Raw genomic sequence first — 27,878 nt, 5'->3', positions numbered from 1 at the left:
TGTGTGTTGTACAGTGTGCAGGTGTGTGTTGTACAGTGCGTCGATGCAGCGGACAGAAAGGTGTCAGTTGGTTTGGTGTCCTCTGCTTAACTTTTAATACTTGTAAATACAACTTTTGGCCCGTAATTTATTTCCCTCATTGTAGCGACCAGAGGGGGGGGGGGGGATATATCCAGTCTCTGATAGTGTTACGTTATTATGAGAGTGCTCTGTTTGATTCTGAAATTGTATGTGTGTGTGTGTGTGTGTGTGTGTGTGTGTGTGTGTGTGTGTGTGTGTGTGTGTGTGTGTGTGTGTGTGTGTGTGTGTGTGTGTGTGTGTGTGTGTGTGTGTGTGTGTGTGTGTGTGTGTGTGTGTGTGTGTGTGTGTGTGTGTGTGTGTGTGTGTGTGTGTGTGTGTGTGTGTGCATCTGTAGCCTGTTATTGTCTCATTACACCGCACTGTCAATAAATTCAAAGTAAATATAGAAGTGGTCATGAACACATCTGTCCATCAGACAGAGGCTGCTGTGCCTCCTGTCATCATTAATGGACGTCTCTTTAAAATGACCGCTCAGAGGAGAGGAGTTCTCATTTCTCTAACCGCCTGCTGCTTCCCCTCCTCTCTCCTCGGTTCCCCTCCTCAGTCCTCCGCTCGCATCTCCTGTGGGCGGGACTAAGTCTCGAGGATAGGAGTCGAGGAGGGGAGTTAGAGAAATGAGAAGGGGCCCATGGAGAACAGGTAAAGCAGTATGCATTCTGGCTGTAGCAGTCAGGTGGCACATGCAGGCCCAATAGGGATTCTTGAAAGGTGGAGAGGAGGATCTGGTGGATCACTGTGGCCGTATCTCATTTTAAAGAGTTCCCCTCCTCGACTCCTCGGTCCTCCGGTAGTGACCCGGAAATGAATTTCAGTGCTCCATGTTGAAGGACATCTAATTTCTCTAAATGCATATCGAGGGCCGAGGATCGAGCGTCCTCATTGTAGCGACCAGAGGGGGCTATATATTCACTCTCTGATAGTGTTAAGTTATTGTGAGAGTGCTCTCATACTTGTTTTATTCTGACATTTTATATATTTATATGTGTGAAAACCAGAAAATGCAGTTCCAGAAACTTGAATTGTATTTAATCAGTGCTCCCTAACTTGTAAGTTTGGTTGGAGTCCACAAGCAGAAATTGGAAGCGAGCCGTCTAATCAGATTGTTGTTTTTGCAAATGGTACAGGGTTTTCCTCTCATTTCTTTCTGTATTTTATTGTGCTTATATCCCTAATACAGTCTAAATTGAATTTTAGTTAATTATTCAAAATGTTAAAGTTCCTTATTTTTAAACTGAAACTTGCACTACTGCTACAAATAAATAAAAAACAAACCTCGAATTATACAGTTGGGACTTTTTTGTTGTTGTACCGAACCGTGACCCCTAAACCGAGGTACGTACTGAACCGTGAATTCTGTGAACCCTAACACCCCTAATGTGATTGGTTGTTGGTCGCGCGCCAGACCCGCCTACCGGCAAGCTTCAACGCGATGGAGCCGTGTGGACGATACGTTAGGGAGGATCTCCAACCAACCCCGGTCCCTATGGGGACATCTGCTCAGCTGTGTGTCCAATCGGCTAATCAGGAGGATGAATGCATGACCGTTGGTGGTGGTTTTCGGTTTTGGAACATATTTGCGACGCACTCCATCAAAAATAAATTGGAAGTTGCAGTGCCTTTTTGTTGTATGACCTTGACTTATACAACATAAATCAACATAAATGTATATAATGTTGTTCTTTGTGTATTTCCAGAAAAACAGCAGTTTATTGAAAATAGTGAAGAGTGAAGTTTATTAATAGAAGACAGATTGTGGTTGACAGATGAAGATGGATTGCTCTACAAAAATCCATTCACATGAGGAATAGACTATGACATCCAATTCCAATTGTGATTGTGTGTGTGAGTGTTTCACTTGTGTGTGAGTGTGTGTCTCAGGTGCCTGTCTCCTAAAAATTACATCAGCGGCGCCGGATTCATTTCAGAAGTGGGGGGGGGGGGGCAACAAGTGTATGTGATGGTCAAATAAATGCTAAATCTACAGGCACTAGCAGAGTGGTAATCACTCTGCTAGTGCCTGTATAATCAGCTGACACCCATCTTACAGTCAGAGACTGTAGTGTTTTGCATTGCTTTTCATTTCAGTTCAGAGAGTGGTGAGAGACTCCCGATACATTTGATTTATAAGTTCATTGATTGTCTCGTTAGATGTATATTTCTCGGTGAGCATGAAGCTTTTCAGAGTGGGGTATTTTTCAGCTACGAGTTCGACTAGCTTTTGGAAATTGCTCTCCTTATCCGCATGCCCCCTGATTGCTAGACCCTGTCGGGTTAGAAACTGCAGACAGCGCAGTTGCTCCATCATTATGTTGCAAATGTATTATCTGTTCAATGTACACACGGCATCTATTGCACATCTATCCGTCCTGGGAGAGGGATCCCTCCTCTGTTGCTCTCCCTGAGGTTTCTCCCATGTTCCCTTTAAACTGTGGGTTTTCTCCGGAAGTTTTTCCTTGTACGTTGTGAGGGTCTAAGGATAGAGGGTGTCGTATTGTCATACTGATATTCTGTACACACTGAAGACCACTGAGACAAATGTAACATTTGTGATATTGGGCTATATAAATAAACATTGATTGATTAATTGATTGATCATTCCATCTCTTCTTTTTTCCTGCTCAATACGCTCTTGTTTGAGAAGCTGAATGTTGACTGGTGTTTGACTGAAGTAAGCACACTTTTTGTGAACACACTGTGAAAATGAGACTTTTCGTGGCTGTCCAGGAGGCTTGGGCATTTGTTCTAGTTATTAACTCAACTTAATGATTTATATGTGTACACATGATATATCACTTAAATTATTCAATACATCCTTTGTACTGAAGTATTCAAAAGTAAAAATTATATTTGTAATATAAATGATTTGCTGTGGCCAATTGCTTTCATTGCATTTACAGACCTGTGTAACTCTGATACCACCGAATGAATGCACTGACACAAAGCAGATAGCAACACCTATAAAAGCTTAAGCATAGACATTTAAAAAAAGGGGCTGCTGTATCGACATTTTAAAAGTGCATTTAAAGAAAATGCCCCAACAAAACAGCAGGGCTCTTAACTAAAGAAAAAAAGACAGAAACAGCTGACATCAAATCTTTGCTGAGCCTAAAGATAATCATAAATAAATAACATAGTGAAAATAAATATATTGCAATGCTCAAAACAGCAGCAACCAACAGTATCTAATCCTTGGATATTACATGTCACTGCATGCATGCACGGAGCACCCGTAGTAAGGAGATCATCATATCATTCTGTCTTGTATTACTTAACAAAAAAACCGACACATCACTAGTCCAAATGGGCAGGTCAGTGGAATGACAAGGACTCTGCGTAAACCGTTACTAGCAAGAACAGTCCTTCTCAGATCGGGTTATTTTTAGATGCGACTTTAGAGTAGAGGGAAATTATTGAAACGGGATGTAGGCTAGTGTTTCGCGGCATCCGCCACTGCGAAAATGTGGGGCAGGGCTGTAAAGTGGGGGGGCCAATGGCCCCTTGGCACCCCTACTTCCGGCGCCACTGAATTAAATTAAGTCTTAATAAATGTGCTTTAATCCATATGAAAAAGGCTGAATATTAAGTTTTATCGAATTGAATGCCCTTTTTAAAACACAATGTTTGATGTCAAACTTTAGAAGAGCTTATATATCGGACTATTGTGACTCGCTCTGCGGTTGAAACAGACGGTGCATGAATGCGGTAAGTGAAATTCGAGTACTTATTTATGTGTTACGTAATGAATGTTAAGGCTTGGGTTAGCGAGAGGTAGCTACATCAGTGCTAACGATGCTAATCGTAGCCTCCAAGTTAAAATCATAGACTGTATATATAAAGGTTAACACGAAATAGACAAGTGTTAAGCGTTAAGTGGGATAATACTGTAGAACAAACGGCTTCTGTTTGAGGTTATAAAATAAGGTCATCCTTGTAACTTAGAGATATTTTATTATGAAGGTAGGAACTGTATGCATCGCTAAGGTTAATTTAAATTGGCTATGCTCAAGTATGTAGACAAGCTCATGTTGAAGTAGTGTATGTGAAATCAACCTCACAATAAGATGTGTGTATATTACAATTATTAATGTCATATTTCAAGATGATTACTTAGATATTACAATATGGTTGGTTGATCTGGAGTTCATTATTGAGCTTACACGTTAACGTCACAGTCATCTGAAGAACGAACCCAAACCTTGTTGTTTTTATTAATTGCATTACCAAATTGGTATCAAATAAACAGTAAGCATTGGTAACACAACTTCCAAAGTTACAGTAAAATAAAAAGGACCCTGACTCGGACAATACACAATCCAACATGTTCAACAGAAGAGAATAAGTTATATTGTTTGTACACATGGTTCTTATATCTGTTTGTTTAAGGTGTCCAGATGATGCAGACAGGCTGGACCAGAGAGTGAGAGACAGAACTGGACTCCTCACAGCAGTGAACTTCAGCACAGGTACAAAGACTCTATTTTTCATACTGTACAAAGAATCAAGAAAGATATTGGTTTAAATGAATGAAGTATTGACTTGAATACACTGATATACATTCCATTAAACAATACTAAATACTAGATCACCTACACATCAGTGAAGTTGAGGGTTTTTTCCATGCAAAAAGTTACATTTAGATGTTAACAAGCAATATGATTTTGTCAGCTTTCTAATTTAATGTATTGAAGGCAAAGATATTTAACACATAGTGAGAACTGCTACTATTTATCTCTCAATATTGTCTGAAAAAACGTGGTAAAAGTTATTCTTTCAGTGAGACAACAGAGCAAGCTTCTACAGTTGCACTACGTTTTGATAACAGTTAAATATTATTTTGATAATAAAATATATTTCAATGTTGATGAACTTCATACTGTTCATTCATAATCTGCTTGTCTTTGTAGCTCACTGTTGAAAAAAAAGAAGAAATTACAAAATAATTATATCTACAGCCCCTAAACACACCGCTTTCATAAATAACACACTTGTTCTGCAATAATATGTTTTATGTTTCCTGTCATTTTTGTTAGAAAAGGACATGCCTGAAAGACACAACATTTTCTCCTTCTCTGAGGGTCAAGAAGAACATCCAAGAGGAACATTAAAAGCTGATGTTATGAGATTTTAAGACCAGTACACTAAGAAACTACTTTTATTGTAAAAACAGTCAGCTGATCGAATGCATCTATTTCCACATCTACACTCCATCAGCTGATTATTTATATTTGCCTCACTTTATGAGCTTCACATCACTTGTGCCTTGTACTGCAGAGTTTGCAACGTCACAAATAAATGGGGCCATTCTTCAGTCAGATGTGAATGTGTAATCTAACATTTTCAGTAAGAATAATGGACAAAAGGAGAGCAAATACAAATACAATTTATTGAAATGTGAACCAAAAGTTAATCAAATGTTTTAAATAAAAAGCACATATGGACAGAAGGTGTAAACCTATTAACTGTATAAGTGAACACATTTAGTCAAATAAAGTGACAGACTAGGCCTGTGCAGTTGGTATCAGCTTTGCCCAGCATGGGCTCCTCCATCAGGCCTGGTCCTCCTCCATCAGGCCTAGTCCTCCTCGCTGAGGAAAGACCCTCAGTCCTCTCCAAACCAACAGATAGGACATCCATCACACGGAGGTTTCTCCCTGAAGTCTCTGCAGCTCTCTGGACACCACACTGTCTCAATCCGTCCACACTGAATATGAGAGGGGGGAAATGAAAATAATAAATGCTTTAGACAATAAGAAATATATAAAGTTGACTGTTGAGTTGCTCAATTTTTTAAGATTGTCAATACTATTACTGTATAACTAATATCTCAGGTTAAGAGGCACATTCAAATAAAGATTGGTCTTTAAATACATGTCTTTTGAATTGTTTGTCTAAAGTCAAGGATCGAGAACTGGTACTTAGTTGTAATGATACAGTCTGGTTATTATGCTGTTTGGAGGCCTCACAGGTAAGAGCACTAACTAGCTACCATCACATGTACCTTAGCTTGACTTAAATGTATTAAACGTATAATTAAGTGATATCAAAATATAAATAACTAATGTCATGCAAACATATTAATATTTGCTTGATTCCAGTGTTGAATTTAGCACAATTGCATACAAACGTTAAGGGATTTTAAGATTCTGAAGTATTATGCTAAAAACTCAATAACTTAGATTATTATTTATAGTTTTGCTGAATAGTTTCATGTCCGCTTACCTTAGAAACGTAAAATGCGACGGCAGTGTGCAGATGGGGAGCATGTTAGCTTAGCTTGGTAGCTTCAGCTAGCTCTGGAACTTCCAGCTCGGTGGCAGCAGGTCCTGCCTCGGCTCCGCCTCTTTGCCCTTATTTGGAGCAGGCTGGAGTTGAACTCTGACGTCACTGTCGAGCCGTTAGTGGCCGACTCCGCCTACTAAGGGCTTCTCTGCAACTCTGCAGAATCCTATGGGTGACGTCACGGACCCTACGTCCATTTATATATACAGTCTATGGTTCCAGTGCGACATGGCCAAAACGCAGAGACGCGAGGCGACGCAACAGTCGGGGTCCGTTTGTGTCAGTTCTTTGTTGTCAGATTGGTGTGTCCGGGCCTTTAAGAACACGTCCTTTCTTCTTCCCAAAGACAAATGAAACATTAGTTTTGAGAGGAATATGCATCTTTATTTATTATGTGAATATTTGTGCTGATATATTGTTAACAGCTTTGTTGACTGCTGTAGCAACAGAATAAACATAATACCCATCTGTGAGTGTACTCAAAGTACAGCTGCCTCACACACATACACACACCTTGTTTAATGGTTGGACTATGTGTTGATGGACACTGTCAGATTCACTGCCTTGACAAAAATGTTGATTTATGAATTTATTAAAGCCTGCCAAAGTACCTAAAATTGAACCCTTTAGTTTATTTTATTATGTTGAAATCCTGTGACACGATATATATCATCCTTGATGAACATATTGTTTGGAAGATGATTCAGGTTATATGAACACGGTATGGTATCAAAGACAGTGGCCAGTGTGATTTCCATTGAGTTTGAATGACAATGTGAACTTTTTCATGACATGATGGCAAAGAAAGATGAATGAGACCATGACTCATGTCAGGGTGGAGTGGAGCAGGTTGGACCCTACATTGTAATGCTTGATAATTGTGAGATAAAAGCAAGGCAAAGAACTGTGTGGCAAGGAAAGCTGAACTTCATCATAAACAAAGTGCCACAACCCAACAGAGGCTAAACCGAGAAGCAGGACTTAAATGCCAACTGATCTGATGAGGGATAAAGTGCAGTTCTATTTCGTATGAGGCTTTGCCCTCTAAGGCTATCGCTATTGTGTAATCCCACTGCACGTGTGCAGCACTGACAGACTTAATCCACGCCCACCTATGACATGGGCCCCACCTCCAGCCTCACTTCCGTATAAATAGGAAGAAGGCCCGTCCAACTGCTCCCATTTTTTTTCAGCACTCCGTTGCAGAAGCACTGTACAGGCACAAGCTCTTTTCAGAGCTGTTTACTAGAAAGCAAACATTCCCCCTGGCCCCATTCTCCCTCTCCTCCGGACAGGGGAGACAGGGCGGGGCTCGGGGTTAGCCGACATATGAATTACGACCGGCTGTGGCTGGCTCGCTCCAGGGAGGAAGCGGCTTTACACAGACGATACAGGTGAGTCCTGCCGGGGATTGGAGCACGCAAACGCGGCTCTCAATCCCCAGGTGTCGTGCACTCATTGTGTCCGTCTTCCTCTGGCCCACAGACAGCGGAGAGAGAACGCTCTCGCGGCTGCGGCCGGGGATGATTGGCCAAGCCCTTGATTATTGGATCCGAGTGGCGGGCAGCAGTCAGGCGACTTCTTCCCCTCCATTCACGGATCACTATGTGGTTCCCCCGGCCTCTCCTCCGGACGGGGGAGACAGGGCGGGGCCCGGTGTCAGCCTATATAGCGGTTAGTGTCTGCCCGGCAGCCGAACCTATAGGCTCGGCTGCCGGGCTGACACTATCCGCCATATAGGCTCTGCCGTATAGGCGGTATTCTCCAAGAACTCCCGGAGATCATCGGAAAGGCAGCCGCCTAATGAGATCTCCCCGTTCCCCCGATTCAGGAGAGCTCTCCTCCGGATGACATAAGCGGTTGCCTTAGCCTGTCGGTTATTAAGCAACAGGGCTCGCGGCACAAACCGGCTGTCTTTAAAACCTGGCGGTTGATTAGACAGCACGGGCTTGTTTCCTATGTCACAGATATGCCTCCACACACCTTTCATTCCTCAAGCGGGTTTGAGCGTGAACGCGCCTCAATGTCCGGTTTACGAGCCTTCTCCTAAACGGCAACATGATGAGAGCCGCTGTGCAATACAGCGTGTGGAGGTGCAAGAGCCGGCTGTAACCTGTCAGTCAGCAGGCAGCAGGGCTCGTGGCGCAGGCCAGCTGTATTTAACCAGGCGGTTATTAGACAGTAAGGCTTGACGTTTAAACCTGATGCTCCTAACCTGTCTGTTAGCAGGCAGCACAGGTTTGTTTCCCTCTGTCCCAGATGTGCCTACTACACACGGTCGTAAGGAGCCCAGGGCTGTTATTACGCACTGTGTGAATAGCACTGCACACACCTCCGCTCATTCCTCAGCAGGGTTGAGCGTGAACGCGCCTCAATGTCCAGTTTACGAGCCTTCTCCTAAACAGAGACAGGATGAGAGCTGGTGTGAGATGCAGCGTGTGGAGGGCCCCTCGCAGCTTTTCGGTCCGGGCCCCTCTTGGGTTGCTTCACGGGCAACGGCGGCGAGGGCTCTGAAGTGGCTCGTCACCATGACAACCACAGCACATCCAGAGCATGTCGCTCGCTCTCAGAATATTACTCAGAATGGCGACGCGTGTGTTCGATGGACAGATGCATAATAATAAGCAGCAAGGCCCACCGGGTAAGCCGGCTGCCCCTAACCTGTCGGTTATAGGCAGCATGGCTCGCTGCATGAATAGGCTGTCTTTAAAACCTACAGTATTGGTTTTTAGGCAGTTCGGATTTTCTCCTCTGTCCCAAACCTACCTCCTACACACGGTAATGAGCCCACGAGTGCCATTATTACAGTGAGGACAGCACTGCACACAGCTCCGCTCATCCCTTAGGGGTGTTGAGCGTGAACGCACCACGGTGTCCAGTTTAACACTGTAAGCAATTACTGTTATTTTTCAGCCGGTTTTCGGCACTAATCTACTGGCAGCCCCCTAACCAGAATGTTTCTGTGAATTATTTAATTTGTTACAGTAATAAGCTAAAATTGTTCAACAGTATGAATACTGTATAATTTCAGTGTATTGCTGGCGTCTCTGCTGCCGGTATTTTACTTTTAATGAGAAAGGCTGTAAAATGATTTCACAGTATGAGTACTGTGGTATGGCAGTGAAGTGCAGGCGTCTGTGAAGAGACTGCCGGCGCTTTACTGTTGTTTGACAGGAACATGTGTTACAGTGGACATAATGAGAGCCTGTGTGAAGTGCAGCGTCTGGAGGGCTCTGGCGTGGCTCGTCACCATGACAACCACAGCACATCCAGAGCAGGTTGGCGCGCTGAGTGGCGGCGCGTGTGTTCAATGCACAGATGGAAGATAATATGCAGCAAGGCTCCCCGGTTAAGCCGGGGGCCAATAGCCTATTGGTTACTTGGCGGCATGGCTCGCTGCCTAAGCCGGCTGGGTTTTTTAACTTATCGGTTAATAAAACAGCAGGGCGTACTATTCAATCCGTCTACCTTTAAACTTATTGGGTTTAGGCAGCACGGATTTTTCCTCTGTCTCAGACGTACCTCCTACCCACGGTCGTAATAAGCCCACGGAGGGCCATTATTACACCTCGTGTGGACAGCACTGCACACACCTCCGCTCATCCCTTAGTAAATGGTAAATGGACTGTACTTATATAGCGCTTTATCCAGTCTTTACGACCCCTCAAAGCGCTTTACATACTACATGTCATCCACCCATTCACACCCATTCATACAGAGCAGTACCACTTGCTCTAGGACCTAACATTCACACACATTCACACACCGTTGGCCATGCCATCGGGAGCAACTCAGGGTTAAGTATCTTGCCCAAGGATACATCGACATGTTGGCTGCACGGGCTGGGATCGAACCCACAACCTTCTGGTTGAAAGACAACCGCACTCCCTCGCAGCCACAGTCGCCCTGTTAGTGATGTTGAGCGTGAATGCGCAGTTTACGAGTCTTCTTCTAAACGGCGACATAATGAGAGCCTGTGTGAAATGCAGCGTGTGGAGGTCTCTGGCGTGGTTTGCCACCAACCACAGCACATCCAGAGAATGTACTCACGGTGGCGGCGCGTGTGTCTGATGGACAGATGGATGAGCAGGCGGATGTAGAGAGTAGTCTCTGCAGTTCGCCTCTCCCCCCTGCAGTTCTTCGGGATACAGGGAACCCTGTCATCCCGGGAACAGTGTCTCGCGCTCCGTGCAGAGCGGCAGGAACTCTGGTTAAAAGGAAGCTTTTTTCCAGAGTTCCTCATGGGGAAGAAAATCAGGGTTTTTTACTCCCGGTATTTTCTGGTCCCGAAGGAGACAGGGCGGGGGGAATGAGACCCATCCTCGATCTGTCAGTGTCCAACAAGGGAATGGCCTTTTCCCATGCTGACGATCAAACAGGTGCTGGAGTGTTCACCAGGGAGACTGGTGCACATCCATAGTCCTGAAGGATGCAGTCCTCCACGTAACCATCATCCCGAAACACAGAATTCCCTGCGTTTTTCATTCCTGGCTCCACGCACTTTTTCAAAGTGGGTGGAGCCGGTGGGAGCAGCTACTCAGAATGGGGATGAGAGTGTTATTTTACCTGGACGACCGGCTGTGGCTGGCTCGCTCCAGGAAGGGAGGAAGTGGCTTACAGACGATACAGCTCGTATCTCATCTGTCAAACCGGGGTTTCATTATCAACTGGAAGAAGAGCTGTCCTCGTCCCTCCCAGGTTATCTTTTTAACTGGGAGTGGAATTGAACTCAGCCCGCATGAGAGTGCGACTCTCACAGCGGAGAGGGGAGAAAGTGACAGCTCTCCTCCAGCGCGTCACACCCCGCGGGGCGGTGACAGCCCTCTCCGTGATGCAGCTGTTAGGCATGATATCAGCTGGTCACGTGGTGATCCCCCTGGGTCTCCTTCATAGTGAGGAGACTCCAGAGGTGGTTTATTCGCCTGTGCATCGACCCCGTGCGTCAGAGGAGACGCATGGTGTACATTCCTCCTTCCGTGGTTTTGGATTTGACCTACTGGAAAAATCTCCACGTCAGTGGGGGTGCCCCTGAGCAGAGTGACGTCACACACCGCAGTGTTCACAGACGCATCTCTCGCAGGCTGAGGAACGTGCATGTCGCAGGCAGTGGGGGGACAGTGGCCGGGTCACATGTCTCTCCATATAAACGTGCTGGAATTACTCTCCGTATGGAAAGTGCTCCAGCACTTCGTCCCGTTGCTGTACAATCAACATATGTTGATTCAAACAGACAACAAAGCAGCGGCGGCCTACATCAATCGCCAGGGAGGTGTTCGATCAGCGCAGCTGCTGAACACACATCCTACACAGCCAAATGGACAGCGCTCCGTGTGGTGTGCAGGGAGAAGCCTGGACCCCGTTGGCCCCCCTGCCTCGTGCTGTCGTTCCTCCAGCTGTTGCTGGACAGGAATTGGCTTATAGCACGGTAAAAACATATGCTGCTGCCATTTCATCTTGCCACGTAGATTGGTGTCAGCACGGTGTTTAGTCACCCTCTGACAAAACGTTTTCTACGGGGAGCACAGAGACTCAGACATGTGTCACGCGCTTTAGCGCCTCAATGGGGTTTTGGCTTAGTGTTACGCGCACTGAGTAAAGCTCCATTCGAACCTTTGGATCAGGTTCCCCTGAAGTTTCTGTCAGCCAAAGTAGCTCTGCTATTGGCTCTCACATCAGCTAAAAGGTGAGTGATATGTCTGCTCTCTCTGTGGCTCCGTCATGTCTCCGGATCCAAGGAGATGGCAGCTCAGCTGTTTTGCGCCCAAACCCGGCTTTTATGCCAAAGATGATCACAAGCTCTTTTAGATCGAGAGTGATCACTTTGGATGGTTTCTTCCCTCCTCCTCACACATCGGAGGAAGAAGCCACATCTCATCTCCTCTGTCCCGTACGTGCGCTGTCATGTTATATTGCACGCACAGCCACGTTGCGCAAGTCTCAGCGCCTGTTTGTGCATTACAGAGAGCGCTCAATAGGGCAGCCTCTGTCTGCACAGCGCCTGTCACACTGGTTGTGTGAGGCTGTATCACAGGCGTATTTCTACTCTGGGGTGGATCCCCCAGAAAACATCAAAGCGCACAGCACCAGAGGAATTTCTACCTCTATGGCGTTGCATGGAGGAATGACAGTGGAAGACATTTGCAATGCTGCATCGTGGTCTTCCCCCTGTTCTTTTATTTGAGGGATGTCTCCCATTCCTCTCTGACACACTCAGTACTGAGTGTTCTGTCAGAGTGAGTAATGTCAGGGACTAAACGGCGTGCCCTCTCTCCTGCATATCGGCATTCAGAGAGCTGCCCCTTTTCCCCCTCTTTTATCATTTTAACAAGTGGGATTTGTTTATCTCTACTTTTTTTAAACAACGGGTATTCACCTTCATTCCCTTAAAGAGAATATTCATTGGAATAATGCTATATTTCCAGGGACTGTGATGCTCCTTTCTTTTTCGCATGGGTTATTAATTGAGTAGATGTGTTTTGGTACTTCTGGTTACGGGACGGACCAGTGGGGCGTGGACTACATCCTGCTTCGCCCTTAACCCAATAGCGATAGCCTTAGAGGGCGAAAGCCTTATACGAAATAGGCCTGGGGTTACGTACTGTAACCCAGCTTCTATGAGTATAGGCGCAGCCCTCTAAGGTTCGGGCCCCACTGGCTCCGCGAATAGCTGAAGAAAAGCTGTTTGTGTGGGAGCAGTTGGACGGGCCTACTTCCTATTTATACGGAAGTGAGGCCGGAGGTGGGGCCCACGTCATAGGTGGGCGTGGATTAAGTCTGTCAGTGCTGCACACGTGCAGTGGGATTGCCCAATAGCGATAGCCTTAGAGGGCTGCGCCTATACTCATAGAAGCTGGGTTACAGTACGTAACCTCAGGTGTTTCAGAAGTCAGGTGGGTTCAGGGCTGATGGGGAACAGGTGCAATAAGGCCAAGACAAACAATCAAACAAGGCTGGAAAACACACAGAGACAGGAAGTGAACATATAAATGACACAAGGAGAAATAACCCTTTTAGAAACAACAAAGACGGATTAAGACTAAAGTCTAAAAACCAAGTAACCTAAGAAACAGTGGATTCTTTTTTATCCTTACCACAAAAAAAACATATAAAGTCAGTCTCACAGTACACACACACACACACACACACACACACACACACACACACACACACACACACACACACACACACACACACACACACACACACACACACACACACACACACACACACTGTGCCTGCCCTGTCAACTGAGCGGTCCTAGCGCCCTTCGGATACAGCACACAAACACACAGGCACGCAGCCAGACACACTGCATTGCGCGCAAACAGAATTTATTTTTATTTTTCCCTTTACAAACAAAGTCCCGTACGGGACACGCCCCTTTGGGCTCAAATACAGGGCGTCCCGGCTAATACGGGACGGTTGGCAACCCTAGGTACCGGTATTGACTTAGTACCGGTTCTCGATACCCATCCCTAATAGTGTGTCATTGTTTATTCGTATGTATCCAACAGGACTCTTTTTAAGGGACTAAAATAATAAAGTATGTAAGCTTTATTACATACGGTGGCACTCTGTGTTGGGGTTGGCAGTTATTTTTATAGTTTGAATTCAAATGGTACTAAAGGAATGTAACAACATGTTGGCTCAACAGGTTCATTAACTGTCCCAAGCATACCCCCCCCCCCCCCCCCCGCACTGGCATGTGTCACGTATTACGTTATGCCTGTTTTTGCATTTCATCAACTGCATGTGCAATTATGTGTCCCGTGTGTGTGTGTGTGTGTGTGTGTGTGTGTGTGTGTGTGTGTGTGTGTGTGTGTGTGTGTGTGTGTGTGTGTGTGTGTGTGTGTGTGTGTGTGTGTGTGTGTGTGTGTGTGTGTGTGTGTGTGTGTGTGTGTGTGTGTGTGTGTGTGTGTGTGTGTGTGTGAAGAAGCAGTTTCAGCCTTCTTCTCCACTTCCTAGGACTCCAGTTTTGGATGAGGTTTGTATTCTCTTCTCCATTGATTGAGCCATCTGATTGCTGAACTCAAACAATTAATGTCAACTTGAGGGTGATTGAGCTGTGAACCCACACAACAGTCATTCAAACATCTCTATTCTTATCTCCTATTGTAGTGAGGCTTTATGTTCCCATTGACTTCCTAACTGTGTCAAGGCACCAAGCTAGACAATTTGTGACAGGCTTTATACTGCTTTCATTTTATTTAACATGCTGCATGTGTATAATCTGTACACATAATACCTACACTATGACTTTATTTGTATTTCATTGGAATAATGGTTATGGCTGCATTTCCATGCAGATAAAAAAAACAAAGCAGATAAAGGTGAAGCGGGAATAAAGGTGATGACAGCCAATTCGTGCCACAGGGGAACAGAAGCAGCTAGATGATGACTACAATTGAAAGCCTATAGCACATAAACCTATGATCGCTTATATGTAATGCATTTACATTCAACCAGCATCTCCTCAGCTCATTGATATATAAAACAATTCATGTCAAGTGTTTGTGTGGGACGTGTGTTCACACAAACCAACAAACAGATTAAAACGTTTGAATTCATGCGGTTGTTCTTCCTGTTTCTCACTTGCACTGCATGCAAATGGCAGAGTGTGCGTGTTTGTTTAGCAAATTCAATTATATCACAACACACTATTTCCATACAGATGTGCCTCGGAATATCTTGAGAATGTGTCTGCAAAAGCTTCCTGGTTGAAATAAACAGTTTCAGCTTTCAGATTTCTTATTAAAGAGCAATTTAACACCCTGTTTTTACAGGAGCACCCCCTCTTGAAAATGTATGTGATGTTTTCATTATGGGTGGAGTGTCCCAGGGTTCATCAGAGAGATTTTAAATATTTTTGGGGGCTCATGTGGAAATAATTATTGATATCTGATCGAAATCAGCCTGCACGTCTCATTGAAAGTCTAAAATACAAAGTTGATAAATTGTACATTGAACTGAATTTCTTCTAATTATGTCACTTCACAAATGCATTGTCATCATCATAATCTTGTTTATTAATTTCAAGTTCACATTACATTTGAAAAATGTTCAGTAATCACAGAAGATATACATGCACATAGGAGAGGTGGCTGAGCAGAGCAAGCTAACAGCGTAACCAAGTCAGACAGACGAGGGAGTCAGACCACATCTTGAGTGAAACTGAAATATCTAGATTGATTGATATTGCCTTGCAGATGATGTTGGATATACACTATGCTGATGATAACACAACACATAAGCATACAGCTTGATTGCAGCAACACTCAGCGACAAAAAGTGGGGGGAAAAGATATGAATGAAAGGATCAAAGAAGGTAATTTTGCAATCAGACTGACCTATGATGCAGATGTAAAATGCTGCGATGATATCAGCCTCTTTGGAGAGTTTCGAGGCGAAAGGGTCACCATGGAGGAGATAATGGGGGACGTATGCAGTTTGGCTCCACGTCTCGTTCTCCATCACTGCCATCAGGTGGGAATGTCCTAGGAAGTGGAGAAGAAGGCTGAAACTGCTTCTTCAGATTGAAAACAGGTCACACACACACACACACACACACACACACACACACACACACACACACACACACACACACGGGACACATAATTGCACATGCAGTTGATGAAATGCAAAAACAGGCATAACATAATACGTGACACATGCCAGTGCGGGGACCCTAGCAGTAGATACAATTGTCAATCATCTCTTAATGTGCTTTCCTACGTTGTGGCTAGAGTGTGTGGATGAAGCACTGGGTTGTTATTTGTCACAAATTGGTTTATATGGCAGCTTGTGGGGAAGTTAGCTCGTTGCCATCATTAAAATAGCAACAGTAAAGATAAGAATGGCTCCCGCTCTGACCTGGGAATGTCTATTTGAAGCCAACATAGGTCACCTTTGTGATTCATGTGGATACGTTGAGCTTTCAAATGTGGGAGTTTGAGTGGGGGGTGGGGGGGGGGGCATTTCTGGGCAATATGCTTGGGACAGTTAATGAACCTGTTGAGCCAACATGTTGTTACATTCCTTTAGTACCATTTGAATTCAAACTATAAAAATAACTGCCAACCCCAACACAGAGTGCCACCGTATGTAATAAAGCTTACATACTTTATTATTTTAGTCCCTTAAAAAGACCAACCGTCCCATATTAGCCGGCACACCCCGTATTTGAGCCAAAAGGGGCGTGTCCCGTACAGGACTTTGTTTGTCCCGGACTCCCGTGTAAAGGGAAAAACACAAATAAATTCTGTTTGCGCGCAATGCGTGCCTGTGTGTTTGTGTGCTGTATCCGAAGGGCGCTAGGACCGCTCAGTTGACAGGGCAGGCACAATGCTCGTGTGTGTGTGTGTGTGTGTGTGTGTGTGTGTGTGTGTGTGTGTGTGTGTGTGTGTGTGTGGTGTGTGTGTGTGTGTGTGTGTGTGTGTGTGTGTGTGTGTGTGTGTGTGAGTGAGTGAGTGAGTGAGTGAGTGAGTGAGTGAGTGAGTGAGTGAGTGTGTGAGTGTGTGTGTGTGTGAGTGAGTGAGTGAGTGAGTGAGTGAGTGAGAGAGAGAGTCAGTCAGCTGATTGATGGGAAAATGGTTGGTTGAAGGATAACATTAAGTCTAATAATGATGTACCGTGCATGTTCACATCATGTATACTTTGCATTGCTTAATACAATTTTTCAAATATTTTATTTTTTAACATGTTGGACAAAATAGCCAATTGTACATAGAGGTTCCCAGATGTCCCTAGTGCCCACCTATCCGATTTGAACATGCTGATGTACAATATGATGTAGTAGCCTAATGCAGGTGTAAGACCATTGTGTGTTGTATTGTGTTATAGGTATGCATATTGTTCTATGCATTTTGAGGGTTTTGGGGGGTTTGACCCCCAAACACATTTTCGAACCCTAGGGGCTGGCTCCCCCAAAATAATTAAATAACATAACCCTAACCCTAAAACCGAAAACACAAAAAACTAAATCCGCCAGAAACCCGAAAATGTTCGCGCGCGCGGGGGACACATGCATGTGTCCCGTTTCTCCATTTCTGGAAGTTGGCAACTCTACTGGTACCTGATTGGACGGTATCGGTATACCGTTAAGCCGCTGGACAAACGGTGCTGCGATCGGTAGGCGATGTGTTACGTCTACTTCCTTAGCTTAACTTTAAACCATTCTGGTTGGTTGGGAACCCTCATCCCGTGTGATGTATCCGGTTTGAGACCCCTCTGATTGGCCACTGTAGATGCCACTCGTCATCTCTCTCAACAGCGCTCTTATTATTGTTGTGAGACTCCCGCAGGCATGGCGGACAGAGCGAAGCGATCGAAGGTCTGGGTGCACTTGATGACTACAAAATGTAGTGGCGATAGTGCAAGGTGCAATCTATGTACTCAATTAGTTGCTTGTAAAGGGGGTAACACAAGCAACTTAATGAAGCATTTGCAAACGAGACACTCATTGAATCTAAAACGGTGCAGCGTATTTGACAGCCTAAACAATGTGGCTGCTAGCGATACTGCTAGGGCTAATAGTGCTAGCGGGCTACAGCCGCGCCGTGTGTAATTGTGACCTGAGCGAAGGCTCGCAGGCAGGTTAGCTGCTGCGCACGGGTAATATGTTTTGTTTACCTGAGTGAGGTCTTGCAGGCACATTGCCTTGTCTTTTTGTTTGTTTATTTAACACTGACAGTGTATTAATGTGAGCTCCTACACCTATAATAATGTGGCCTTTCATTGAATGCTTTATAAACCAGTTAAACTTACAGATGTCATTGTGAATTGAAAAACTGCATTTAAATGTTGTTAAAGGTCAACGTTTCAATGTATGGTTCAGCAATTGTTGGTCGTTTACTAGGAATTTACATATGTTAAGCTCAAATACTTTGTTCTATGTTTAAACCTTCGGACACATTTTGACGTGTTTCAGTTCAGCACATCATTTATTTTGTGACGATTTAAAAGTACAATCCAGAATAATACACGCAAGGCCGCCCCTGGCCAACTTGGGGCCCAAGCGATATTGTGAGATGACCCCCCCCCCCCCCCCCCCCCAACCGACAGGAGTGAAAACAATTTTGGAAACAAAGTAGGCTTCTTTGCAAATATAATTCCTGTTTATTATTATTATCAAAGGTTACTTTTTTATACAGTGAGGTAAATGTGCATGTATGTCGTTCAGTATGGGTTTACAGGTGAATTTTGCATTTCCTGCCAAATACTAGCCTCAAAAAGATTAAAATATAATGAATGCAAATAAACTACTTCTACTAATAATGATAATCATAATCAATTCAATAATAAAAATATTATATTGTTTTATTATAATATAGTTGTAATATAGTCATAACATATATGTATTGCACTTGACGCACACACATGGCGTAATCTCCACAGGGGACAGGTGTGGGGGACATGTCCCCCACACTTTTCGAAATCCCGTTTGTGTCCCCCCACTTTACAAATATGTTTATTATTATTATTTAACGCAAGCCGTCATCGCCACGGAGGAGCACACAGCCTCTGTGAGCGAGAGAGGGAGGGAGGGAGGGAGAGAGCGAGAGCACACTTTTATCTATTTAATATAAAGTAAGAAATCATTCCAATGTGTATAGGACAGTACCAAAAACTGTTTAAAAGGGGAGTGATCAGTAACATATGCATAAAGAAAAAGATAGAATGCTAACTACGTAACATAAGATAAGAATAAACAAGTTTAAATTATTTGTTATTGGTTGTGATAATATTCTAAAGATGTTTGGATCATTGAAAAGTATACAGCTCCCTTTCATCTGAGTGTTGAGAGCTGTATCCATAAATTCATTTTGTGTTCAAAGTGCACCAGATTGATGCATTTCACTTCAACATTTTAAAAAACATCTTCCCGGGGGTGCATGCCCCAGGACCCCCCTAGAGGAGGTGAGGACCCCCCTGGAGGATGTGAGGCCCCCCCTAAAGGATGTGAGGCCCACCCCCAAATAAAGCAGGTTAAAATAATTAAATTGCATACATGTTATTTGAGTAAACACTGAAAACGGGTCCCACAGACCCAAACAGCACACAAAGGTTAAAGGTAAGCATATAATAATGTTAAAATGTGCTAAATATATACACTGCAAAAAACAAAAAAAGAGGAGTAAAAGTAGCCTTCGACTTGTTTTATTTTTTGAAAGTAGCCCTCATCCTAAAAAAGGTTGTTGAGTGTTGACCCCTGCTCTAGTTTCTTCATGTTTTGTTTTTAGCGCCGGACTGAAACTGTCTTTTCACCGACATCTCTTCACCTGCACTAGTGGCCGTATCAAAGCCGTGATTGGTCAGATGTCGATTCTTTGCAACGGTGTCAGGTTACAGACGTGCTCCCCTTGTCACCTCTACTCTCACTCTCGCAGGGGGTGCACGGAGAACTGAGCTGAGAACTGCGCACAGCAGCTGAGGCCCTCTGGGCAAGGCGGGGCCCCATGCAGCCTGCGTGATTGGCCTGTAGGGAGGAGCGGCCCTGAATATACGTACTCGCCTCTTTTTGCCATCTTATCCATTTCTTCATATCACAGTTTTGCATGATGTCACTGTAGGACAATGTTTGAAGGATCTCATGTTGAGCTAGGTTGTCAGTTTGAAATGTCTGGATGAAGATGTAACTGATTTACAAATGTTAAAAAATGCCTCTTTTCATCCTCTGTCTGAGGGAAAACCCCAAAAAGAATGATAGAGTCAGGCCCCTTTAAGTTATTTTATTTATTGTTGTCTGCTTCTGAGAAGCTAATGTAAGTTATACAGTTATTTCTGCAAGAAAATTACAATAAAATGACTGTTTAATCTTCACATCTTGTATTCATGTGTATAATTTTGAGCACCAAATTATTGAAAAGTATCGATAAGAGTATCGAAAAAATACCGATACCGATAAGCATTAGGCTACTGGTATCGGTATCGATAAAATCCTAACGATACCCATCCCTAGTACACACTATAGAGTAGTAACAAATTATCAAATTAAATTCACCTTAGGTTTGACTGGAACCAGAGGTCGCGTTAACCGAATATTTTCCGTCTATAACAATTACGGAAAAATCTGAAAGCCGTCCGTCATTTTGACAGATTAGAACAAACTCAGAACAGCGCCAAAGTTTCCCCGCAGCAGAGCTCCGGTATTATGCCGTGTTATGCATGCCCACCGAAAAGGAAATTATATTGTTTCCTAACCTAAATTTGCCGAACAGATCAACAAAAGTATTTGCTTTACGCTGTGTGCAGGGGCGCCACCAGGGATTTTGGGCCCCATGAAAATATATCAAATTATTGGGCCCCACCACCAGGCACAGGCCATGCCAACCAAGCACAATTGCTGCAACCACACCTCCAGAACCCAACCCACTCATTTATGCTTTAAATAACTCTACCTGTACAGGCTTGCATCTATCTTGTAGTCCAATACTAACTGCACAATATTTACTAACACTGAGCTGTGAAAATATAACACTGTGCAGACGTGCAACATTCTGCTGCAGTATAATTCACTATTTGATATAAGACTAACATTCCTGACAATATATCTCAATAGTAGGGGTGTAACGGTTCACAGAAGTCACGGTTCGGTTCATACCTCGGTTTGGTATGGTTTCGGTACAACAAGGAAAAGTAAAAAAAAGTCCCAAATGCATAACTTGTTTTGCTATTATTTATTTTTAACAGTAGTGCAAGTTTTGGTATGAAAATAAGGAACTCTAACATTTGGAATCATTAACTGTATTACACAGCACACTCAGGTGGCCATATTATTTATAATGGCTGATGTCAAACAAAAAGGTTAAATAAGCTGTACAACTAAAAAGAATGTCTTGAAAATATTAAAATAAATAATAAGAAAGTGTTTCAATCACAATCAATAAAAGGCAATACAGAACTGTATAACATCTCCTGATGTCAAAATATAAAATAAATACAATGATAATATAAAACAAATACAATCTGTACCTTTAGGAGCAATGTCTAACATGTGTAATTAACTTGAGTGTGTGAGGCCATTATGCCTAAATAAAGGTACTCTATTTTCAAGTTTTTCTTCAGAAAGATGAGTTTGTCTACGTTGTCAGTAGTGAGGGCAGATCTGGTGGCGGTAACTATGTCACCTGCCGTCTGCTCACCTCCTTCAGTTGGGAGAACAGCTGGTTCAGCCTTATGGGGGGACAGGGCTGCTGAGCCTAAAGATGGATCTGTTGGTCCTGGCACCAGGGGGAGGGACAACTGATTTAGTATGAATAGCTGATGTACCTGCATTTATTAAATGTCAGCTAAAAGAGCAGTGAAATTAAAAACCTCTGAATTTGCTGTGAAGATTTTAACAATAGGCTACGTACTTAATGTCAGCTTAGTCAATTATTATTTACAATGGACTACGCTTAGCTAACAGACTAATTTCCACCACTCATGGACACCCACCTTTTCTTTAGAAAAACTGGGTGACATACTGTCGCCCTTTAGTCCCTCTCTCTTGTCTTTCTCTCCTTTCTTTTCTTTTCTGAAAGGCTGACTTTGTTAGTCGTTGAGACATGGATGGTCGATGGCCCTTTAGTCTCTCTCTCTTGTCTTTCTCTTCTTTTTTGAAAGGCTGACTTTGTTAGTCGTTGAGACATGGATGGTCGATGGCCCTTTAGTCCCTCTCTCTTGACTTTCTCTCCTTTCTTTTCTTTTTTCAAAGCCTGACTTTGTTAGTCGTTGAGACATGGATGGTACACACGTAAATAGCCTACTGGCATCCCTCCTCACATGCTCTCGCTCTCTGCTAGAAAGTGCCGGTGCTGCACCGTGTTTGGAGGCAGGACCAAACCATTACATGTAAATAGAAGGGGGTGTACAGAGGCTTTGGACAGTTACATTTTGAAAGAAAATAAGTTAAATTAATCGTAGGTTTAGTGAGTACATTATCAATATAACGTTCTATTAATTTTAATTATTGATGAATGATGAAAGGTTACTTAAACATTTTTTTCTTAATGTTCTAAAATTGTTTGGGTCCCTGTCAGTTACGGCGCCCCTGGCTGTGCGCGCTCCCACGATGTGCTGTGGGAATGCATAACACGGCGCTAACAGTTAACGAGCGAGCGTCCACCCCCCCGTTGACACAGTTCGCGCGTGTGCTCTCTTCCCCCCCGGCAGAGTTGTGTACAGGCCGACGGGTAATAATGGATTTTGACGGAAATGTTGCGATCCTGTCGGTCAAAATGACGGGCAGCGAAAAAGTCTAGCGCAACCTCTGACTGGAACATATTCAATCAGATTGTCAGATGGCAGTGGTTTGCCCTTGCTGCACACGCCACTGAAACCCCAAGCCACTTATCAAAAACAGATGTCACAGGCATCAAGAAGAGATTGCCTTACATCGATTTAGCAGAGAAGGGACCTAGGCTGCATGTGTTACAGCTTTCCTCATATGATGATTAATGTGTTGTCAGGTTTTGAGTGATATTGGTTGCGCAAGTTCGAGAAAACAGCAAAGAAAGCCCAGCATAGCTATGTTTCCCAGTATACATTTTGACAAACTAACCTGAGAAAAGCATGGATGTAAATACCACAATGAATGAGGGCTCAGTTCCGTTTGCTGTTTCAGTTTCAGGGTCAAGGCACTGTGCGTGCTGGTTCACTTTCACAATGTAGTGGATTATTATTGGGACACTTAAAGTACAATACCATTGTTAATAGGGATGCACGATATTGGGTTTTTGAAACCGATACCGATAACTTCCTGCTTCTCAAGACCGATACCGATAACCGATAATAAAAAAAGATTTACGCCACTAATTATTTTAACGCGATTAACGCATGTGTATTTTTTTTCTTTGGCCGCCCCGTAGTTTCAGAGTGCATCAAGTTTAAAATACCATCTACAAGCTGATGCTGACAGCCCCGCTCCTGCCGCCCGCTTGTGGCAGACCACACTTCCACGCTCACCGGCAGGCACCGACTGGCCATCTGGAGGACCGGGAGGGTGTGTATGCGTGGCTCAAGCGAGACCTTACATGCATTGTTGTTGTTAGCATCTGGTGCTAGCTAGCTGCGCTAACGGATATAAGGAGCTGTGTAAATGAAAACAAAGGAGCGACATTTCGCCACAACTGCGCCGAGCACTTGACTTTATGCAAGAAGCCAGACAGTGGGACATTGTACGAAAAGTCAGCACACTCAGCACGGATAGTGCACAACATGATTGCAGCGTCCAGGCAGCTCCGGTTCGATCATATGCCTTGAGTTACACATAGCTCCAACGAACACACGAACACACACACACACAAACACACACACACAGTATTGTATTATTGTCTTCGTACGCTTTTAACACACCATCGTAGCGATGGCGATGTTTCAGGCGACTGATCAGGTTCGAAGTATTAGGGAGCGCTGGATTTGTGAAGAACTCCCCTCTTCCTAAACCACTAATACCACAGTACTGGCAAAACGGGAGGAGCTGAGTGAAAAACAAGCGCCCCTCATCCCAATCCACCCACACTGCAGTATTTTTTTCTTTTTTTTTACCCCAAAAATATATTGTATATTATCGGAGCTATTAATACTGGTATCGGGTTTATCGGGATGACGTCATAATTCCTAATATCGGACCGATAATTATCGTGCATCCCTAATTGTTAAGGTTATCAGTAACACCTGTGCTTCCCATACAAGTACATACAAGTACAAAAAAAACTCCATCCACCAAACAGAAGCACACATCTAGTAATAATGCAGAATAAGGCAGAAACAGCTCTAATCTGACCTAATTAGTTTCACAGCTTTCATCATAATTTAGCCAATCCAAGACATGGATGACCCTGTTATTCCTCTGAAAGTTAATCAGTGGCGCATGAACCTAAAACCAGGGACTCTCGATTAAAATGATACGTTGATCGCCGTGGGCTCGAGAACCATTACGATATGCATCTTAAGCCCCGCCTCAAATGAGCTGAATTTAGCTTTTAGTGCAGTTTACAACTTTTTGCAATACATTCTCATTATTTGAATAATGGCTTTTCAAGAGTTGGTCCTGTGTTGTTGTGTTAGGGTTGAAAAAAACATTTAACATTAAAAAAAACATTTAAGGTCAATGGGAAAAAGTATTTTTGGTCCCAAGACGTTACATAAGTGACAGAAGTTTTCCACGATTTTCACATTACAAAAATGTGCTTTAACGCCAGGATCACTCCCTGGGGGCTTTAATCCAACATATGACAGCAATCATATAGCTAAAGAAGCAGAGTGTGTGTTTTTTAGAGCAATGAGCCTTCAGAGGATTGAGAGTTTGTTGTCGGGATAACAGACTGTCGAACAAATTGGCTTTCAGACCGTTGGGAAAATATTTCAGAATATGGGGTTTGGAACAATTAGCCTTCGATATAATGAGCAGTCACTGTTTAATGCCCCTTAAATCCTCAGTAGTCTCATTTAGCCACAACATTTTTAAAGACATGTGAAGCCTATATTGCCTCCAATTAGGGCAACAGTTGGGCTAGACTGTTCTCAGGTTTTGTATAAAACCATCCATCCATCTTCTCCCGCTTATCCGTGGTCGGGTCGCGGAGGTAGCAGTTCCAGCAGAGAGCCCCAAACGCTCCTTTCCCTGGCGACATCAACCAGCTCTGACTGGGGGATTCCAAGGCGCTCCCAGGCCAGCGAAGAGATATAATCCCTCCACCTGGTCCTAGGTCTACCCCTCGGTCTCATCCCAGCTGGACATGCCTAAAATGTTGCTAAAATATAGTTCTGCTAAATCCTCCGGAGAATAACCAGAAGGGTAATCAGGCAACCATGGCAACCATGCTCGGGGGGTCTTATTCACTGCTTTTGGTGTACTTTGTGGCAGAAGTACAGCGCCACTTACAGGCCCGGCATATGCACTACAGCGTCTCCGGCGGGTCGAGCGGTCTCCTATGGACGGACACGTTTCTTGTGCCGATTTGGTTAGAATCCTCCAACAAATGAATGGAACAACAAGCACAACATCAAGGTGGTAAAAAACAAAGCAGATGAGAGGATTATAGCCTGAGTGTTCAAAGGGACTTCGATTTGCTTCAGAAGGTCTGACGTAAACTCCTAATGCCTTCTGATATCAAGGAAAGGTCACTCTCAAGGAAAGACGTCACTTTCAGAAGAACACAAGCAATTCAAAGAAAGGTTTTGTGTCCTTATCCCTAATGTGGACCTGATCATTCAGGATGCCTTACAAAGAGAAACCGGCTATTAGGCCTGTCACGATAATTAATTTTGTTGGACAATACATTTTCCCGAAAGTTATTGTGATAAACGATAATATTGTCGACCGTTGTAAGACCATTTTAGACCACTGACATAATGATAATATATTATAATAATTCAAGTACATCCTTTCAAACAGAACATTTTATTGAACATTCAACATTGCAAATTAAATGTGAAATAAAATTTAAATATATAAATTATATATAATGAATAAAACAAATGAAATTATAAAACATTTATTAAATAAATCACACACAACAAAAAATAAATCACACAACCAAAACAATGGTGCAGATGTACAGACTCTTTCTTGTGGCCAAAACACGCAATTGCATTTGAAAATGCAGTAGTAAACATTTTTTTAAATAAAGTAACTACGGAGCCCTGTAGAGAGAAAAATAAATAAAACGAGACGTTAAATAAGTGACAGAAGTTTCAATTTAATTAAAAAAGGCCACGTTTTATTAATTTGTGCGCACGAAATGTAATTCGTGGCCTCAATTTAAATAAAACGATAAAATTCGAATCTTTTTTTTTTTAAAACACCTTGAATTTCAGGGTGGGCGCGGGGCTCCGTTGGCGGCAGCGCCCCTTCAAGACAATGGTAGGGGAAACACTGGGATTGCTCTTCTTCCAATTATAGGGCTGCTCGATTATGGCAAAAATGATAATCTCGATTATTTGGGTCAATAATTGATATCACGATTATTAAAAACGATTATCCATTTACTTTGAAAACATCCATTTATTGGAGAAAAAAAATCCAAGACAATGGTAGGGAAAACACTGGGGGGGGGGGGGGGGGGGTGGGGGTGTGGTGTGTGTGTGGTGTGTGGGTGGGGGTGTGTTGGGGTGTGTGGGGGGGGGGGGGTGTGTGTGTGGTGTGTGTGTGTGTGTGTGTGTGTGTGTGTGTGTGTGTGTGTGTGTGTGTGTGTGTGTGTGTGTGTGTGTGTGTGTGTGTGTGTGTGTGTGTGAGATATCGAGAGAGACTCCTTTTCCACCCCCCAAACTTTCTTTTAGTGTGCATTGTTATTTGTGCTTGAGCAACATTTACTTGAACTTTATTTCAAATGAAATTAGTTGTAATTATTGTCCTACATTTTTATTTGTTTTACAGAGATGTTTCACAGCTGTCTGGGCCTAGTGGCCCACAGGCGGCGTTTATCCAGCAGCCAGAACATCCATCTGTGCCGGCCCCCAGGTCAAGATCTACTGTGGCTCAAGGGCCTTCACCAAAGCCATCACCACCAAGGACCAGCAGACCAGCATCACTACAGCTGCCTCCACCTCCATCTGCGGCTGCCACCAGGTCAAGATACACCTCAGCACAGAGGCTCCACCACAGCCATCACCTTCAACCCAGCCAGCAAGGAGGTCTCGTGGAGGTCTCGTATAGCACTTGTACACCCCACCTACACAGCAGCCCATGCACCATCACCCCCACCTACACAGCAGCGAGACCCACTGTCTTGGAAGACAGACAAAGACCTTGACACTGTCTTGACATTTATAATGAATAGTTGGTTGAAAGTTCTGATGTTCAATTTTGTAAATAGTTAGATTTCCAGTTTCTTATATTTATATAAATAGTTGGTTGAAAAAAACATATTTATAATAAATTGTTGGTTGAAAAAAAAGGTTGAATGCTCAATTTGTATTTGTACACATCACATGAACCTTGTTATGTAATATGAAGTCATTATTCAGTCCTGATGTATCTCAGTCCCTGCTGTGGTGAAAATAGAGTGATAAACACTTGTTTTACTCAAAATTCGAATTACATTTTTTTCATTTTAGACATGAATTACACATTTATATACAGTGTAATTCAAATATTTCACTGCTTTTGTGATCCTAAGACTTTGGTAACCAAATCTAAAACACCAAAACAATTCGATCACATGAGTAAATTTGTGTTTTCACAAGAGTTTTGAAGATTTTCCGAAAATCGGATGTAACATTTTAAGCTTTTGAGCTACTTATCTCATCAAACAGTGCTCTAAGGTGACTAATTTGCATATATAGCAATACCAGAGATTGTCCTGAACATTTTGATATTTAACACATGGGGTGCCATGTGAGAAGAAATACATTTAAAAGGGGATTTAAGAAAACATCAAAAATTCGAGAAAATACCCTTAGACTCCAGAGGGTTAATCGTATACATTGTATGTGCAATTTCGATAAGTAATAAGGCTATCTTTATTTTGAATTCTGTGCTAAAGTGCGTTAGCATTTTTTTTTTTTAAATGAATAAAACCGCACGTCCCTGCGGT

The 27,878-nt window shown here is 43.4% G+C and overlaps 1 protein-coding gene across 1 annotated transcript in view; it reads right to left on the bottom strand.

The window, feature by feature from the left end:
* opn5 (opsin 5) overlaps positions 1-15,846 on the bottom strand; it is a 43,959-nt gene extending 28,113 nt beyond the window's left edge. Inside the window, exon 1 of the mRNA XM_034075341.1 lies at positions 15,708-15,846. Within this exon, the coding sequence (XP_033931232.1) occupies positions 15,708-15,840 (133 nt within the window). The 5' untranslated portion in view covers positions 15,841-15,846. The remainder of the gene's footprint in view (positions 1-15,707) is intronic.
* Between the last annotated feature and the right edge of the window lie 12,032 nt (positions 15,847-27,878).

Source organism: Pseudochaenichthys georgianus, chromosome 24, assembly GCF_902827115.2.
Source record: "Pseudochaenichthys georgianus chromosome 24, fPseGeo1.2, whole genome shotgun sequence".
Taxonomy (NCBI): domain Eukaryota; kingdom Metazoa; phylum Chordata; class Actinopteri; order Perciformes; family Channichthyidae; genus Pseudochaenichthys; species Pseudochaenichthys georgianus.
This window is presented reverse-complemented; position numbering and strand designations above follow the sequence as displayed.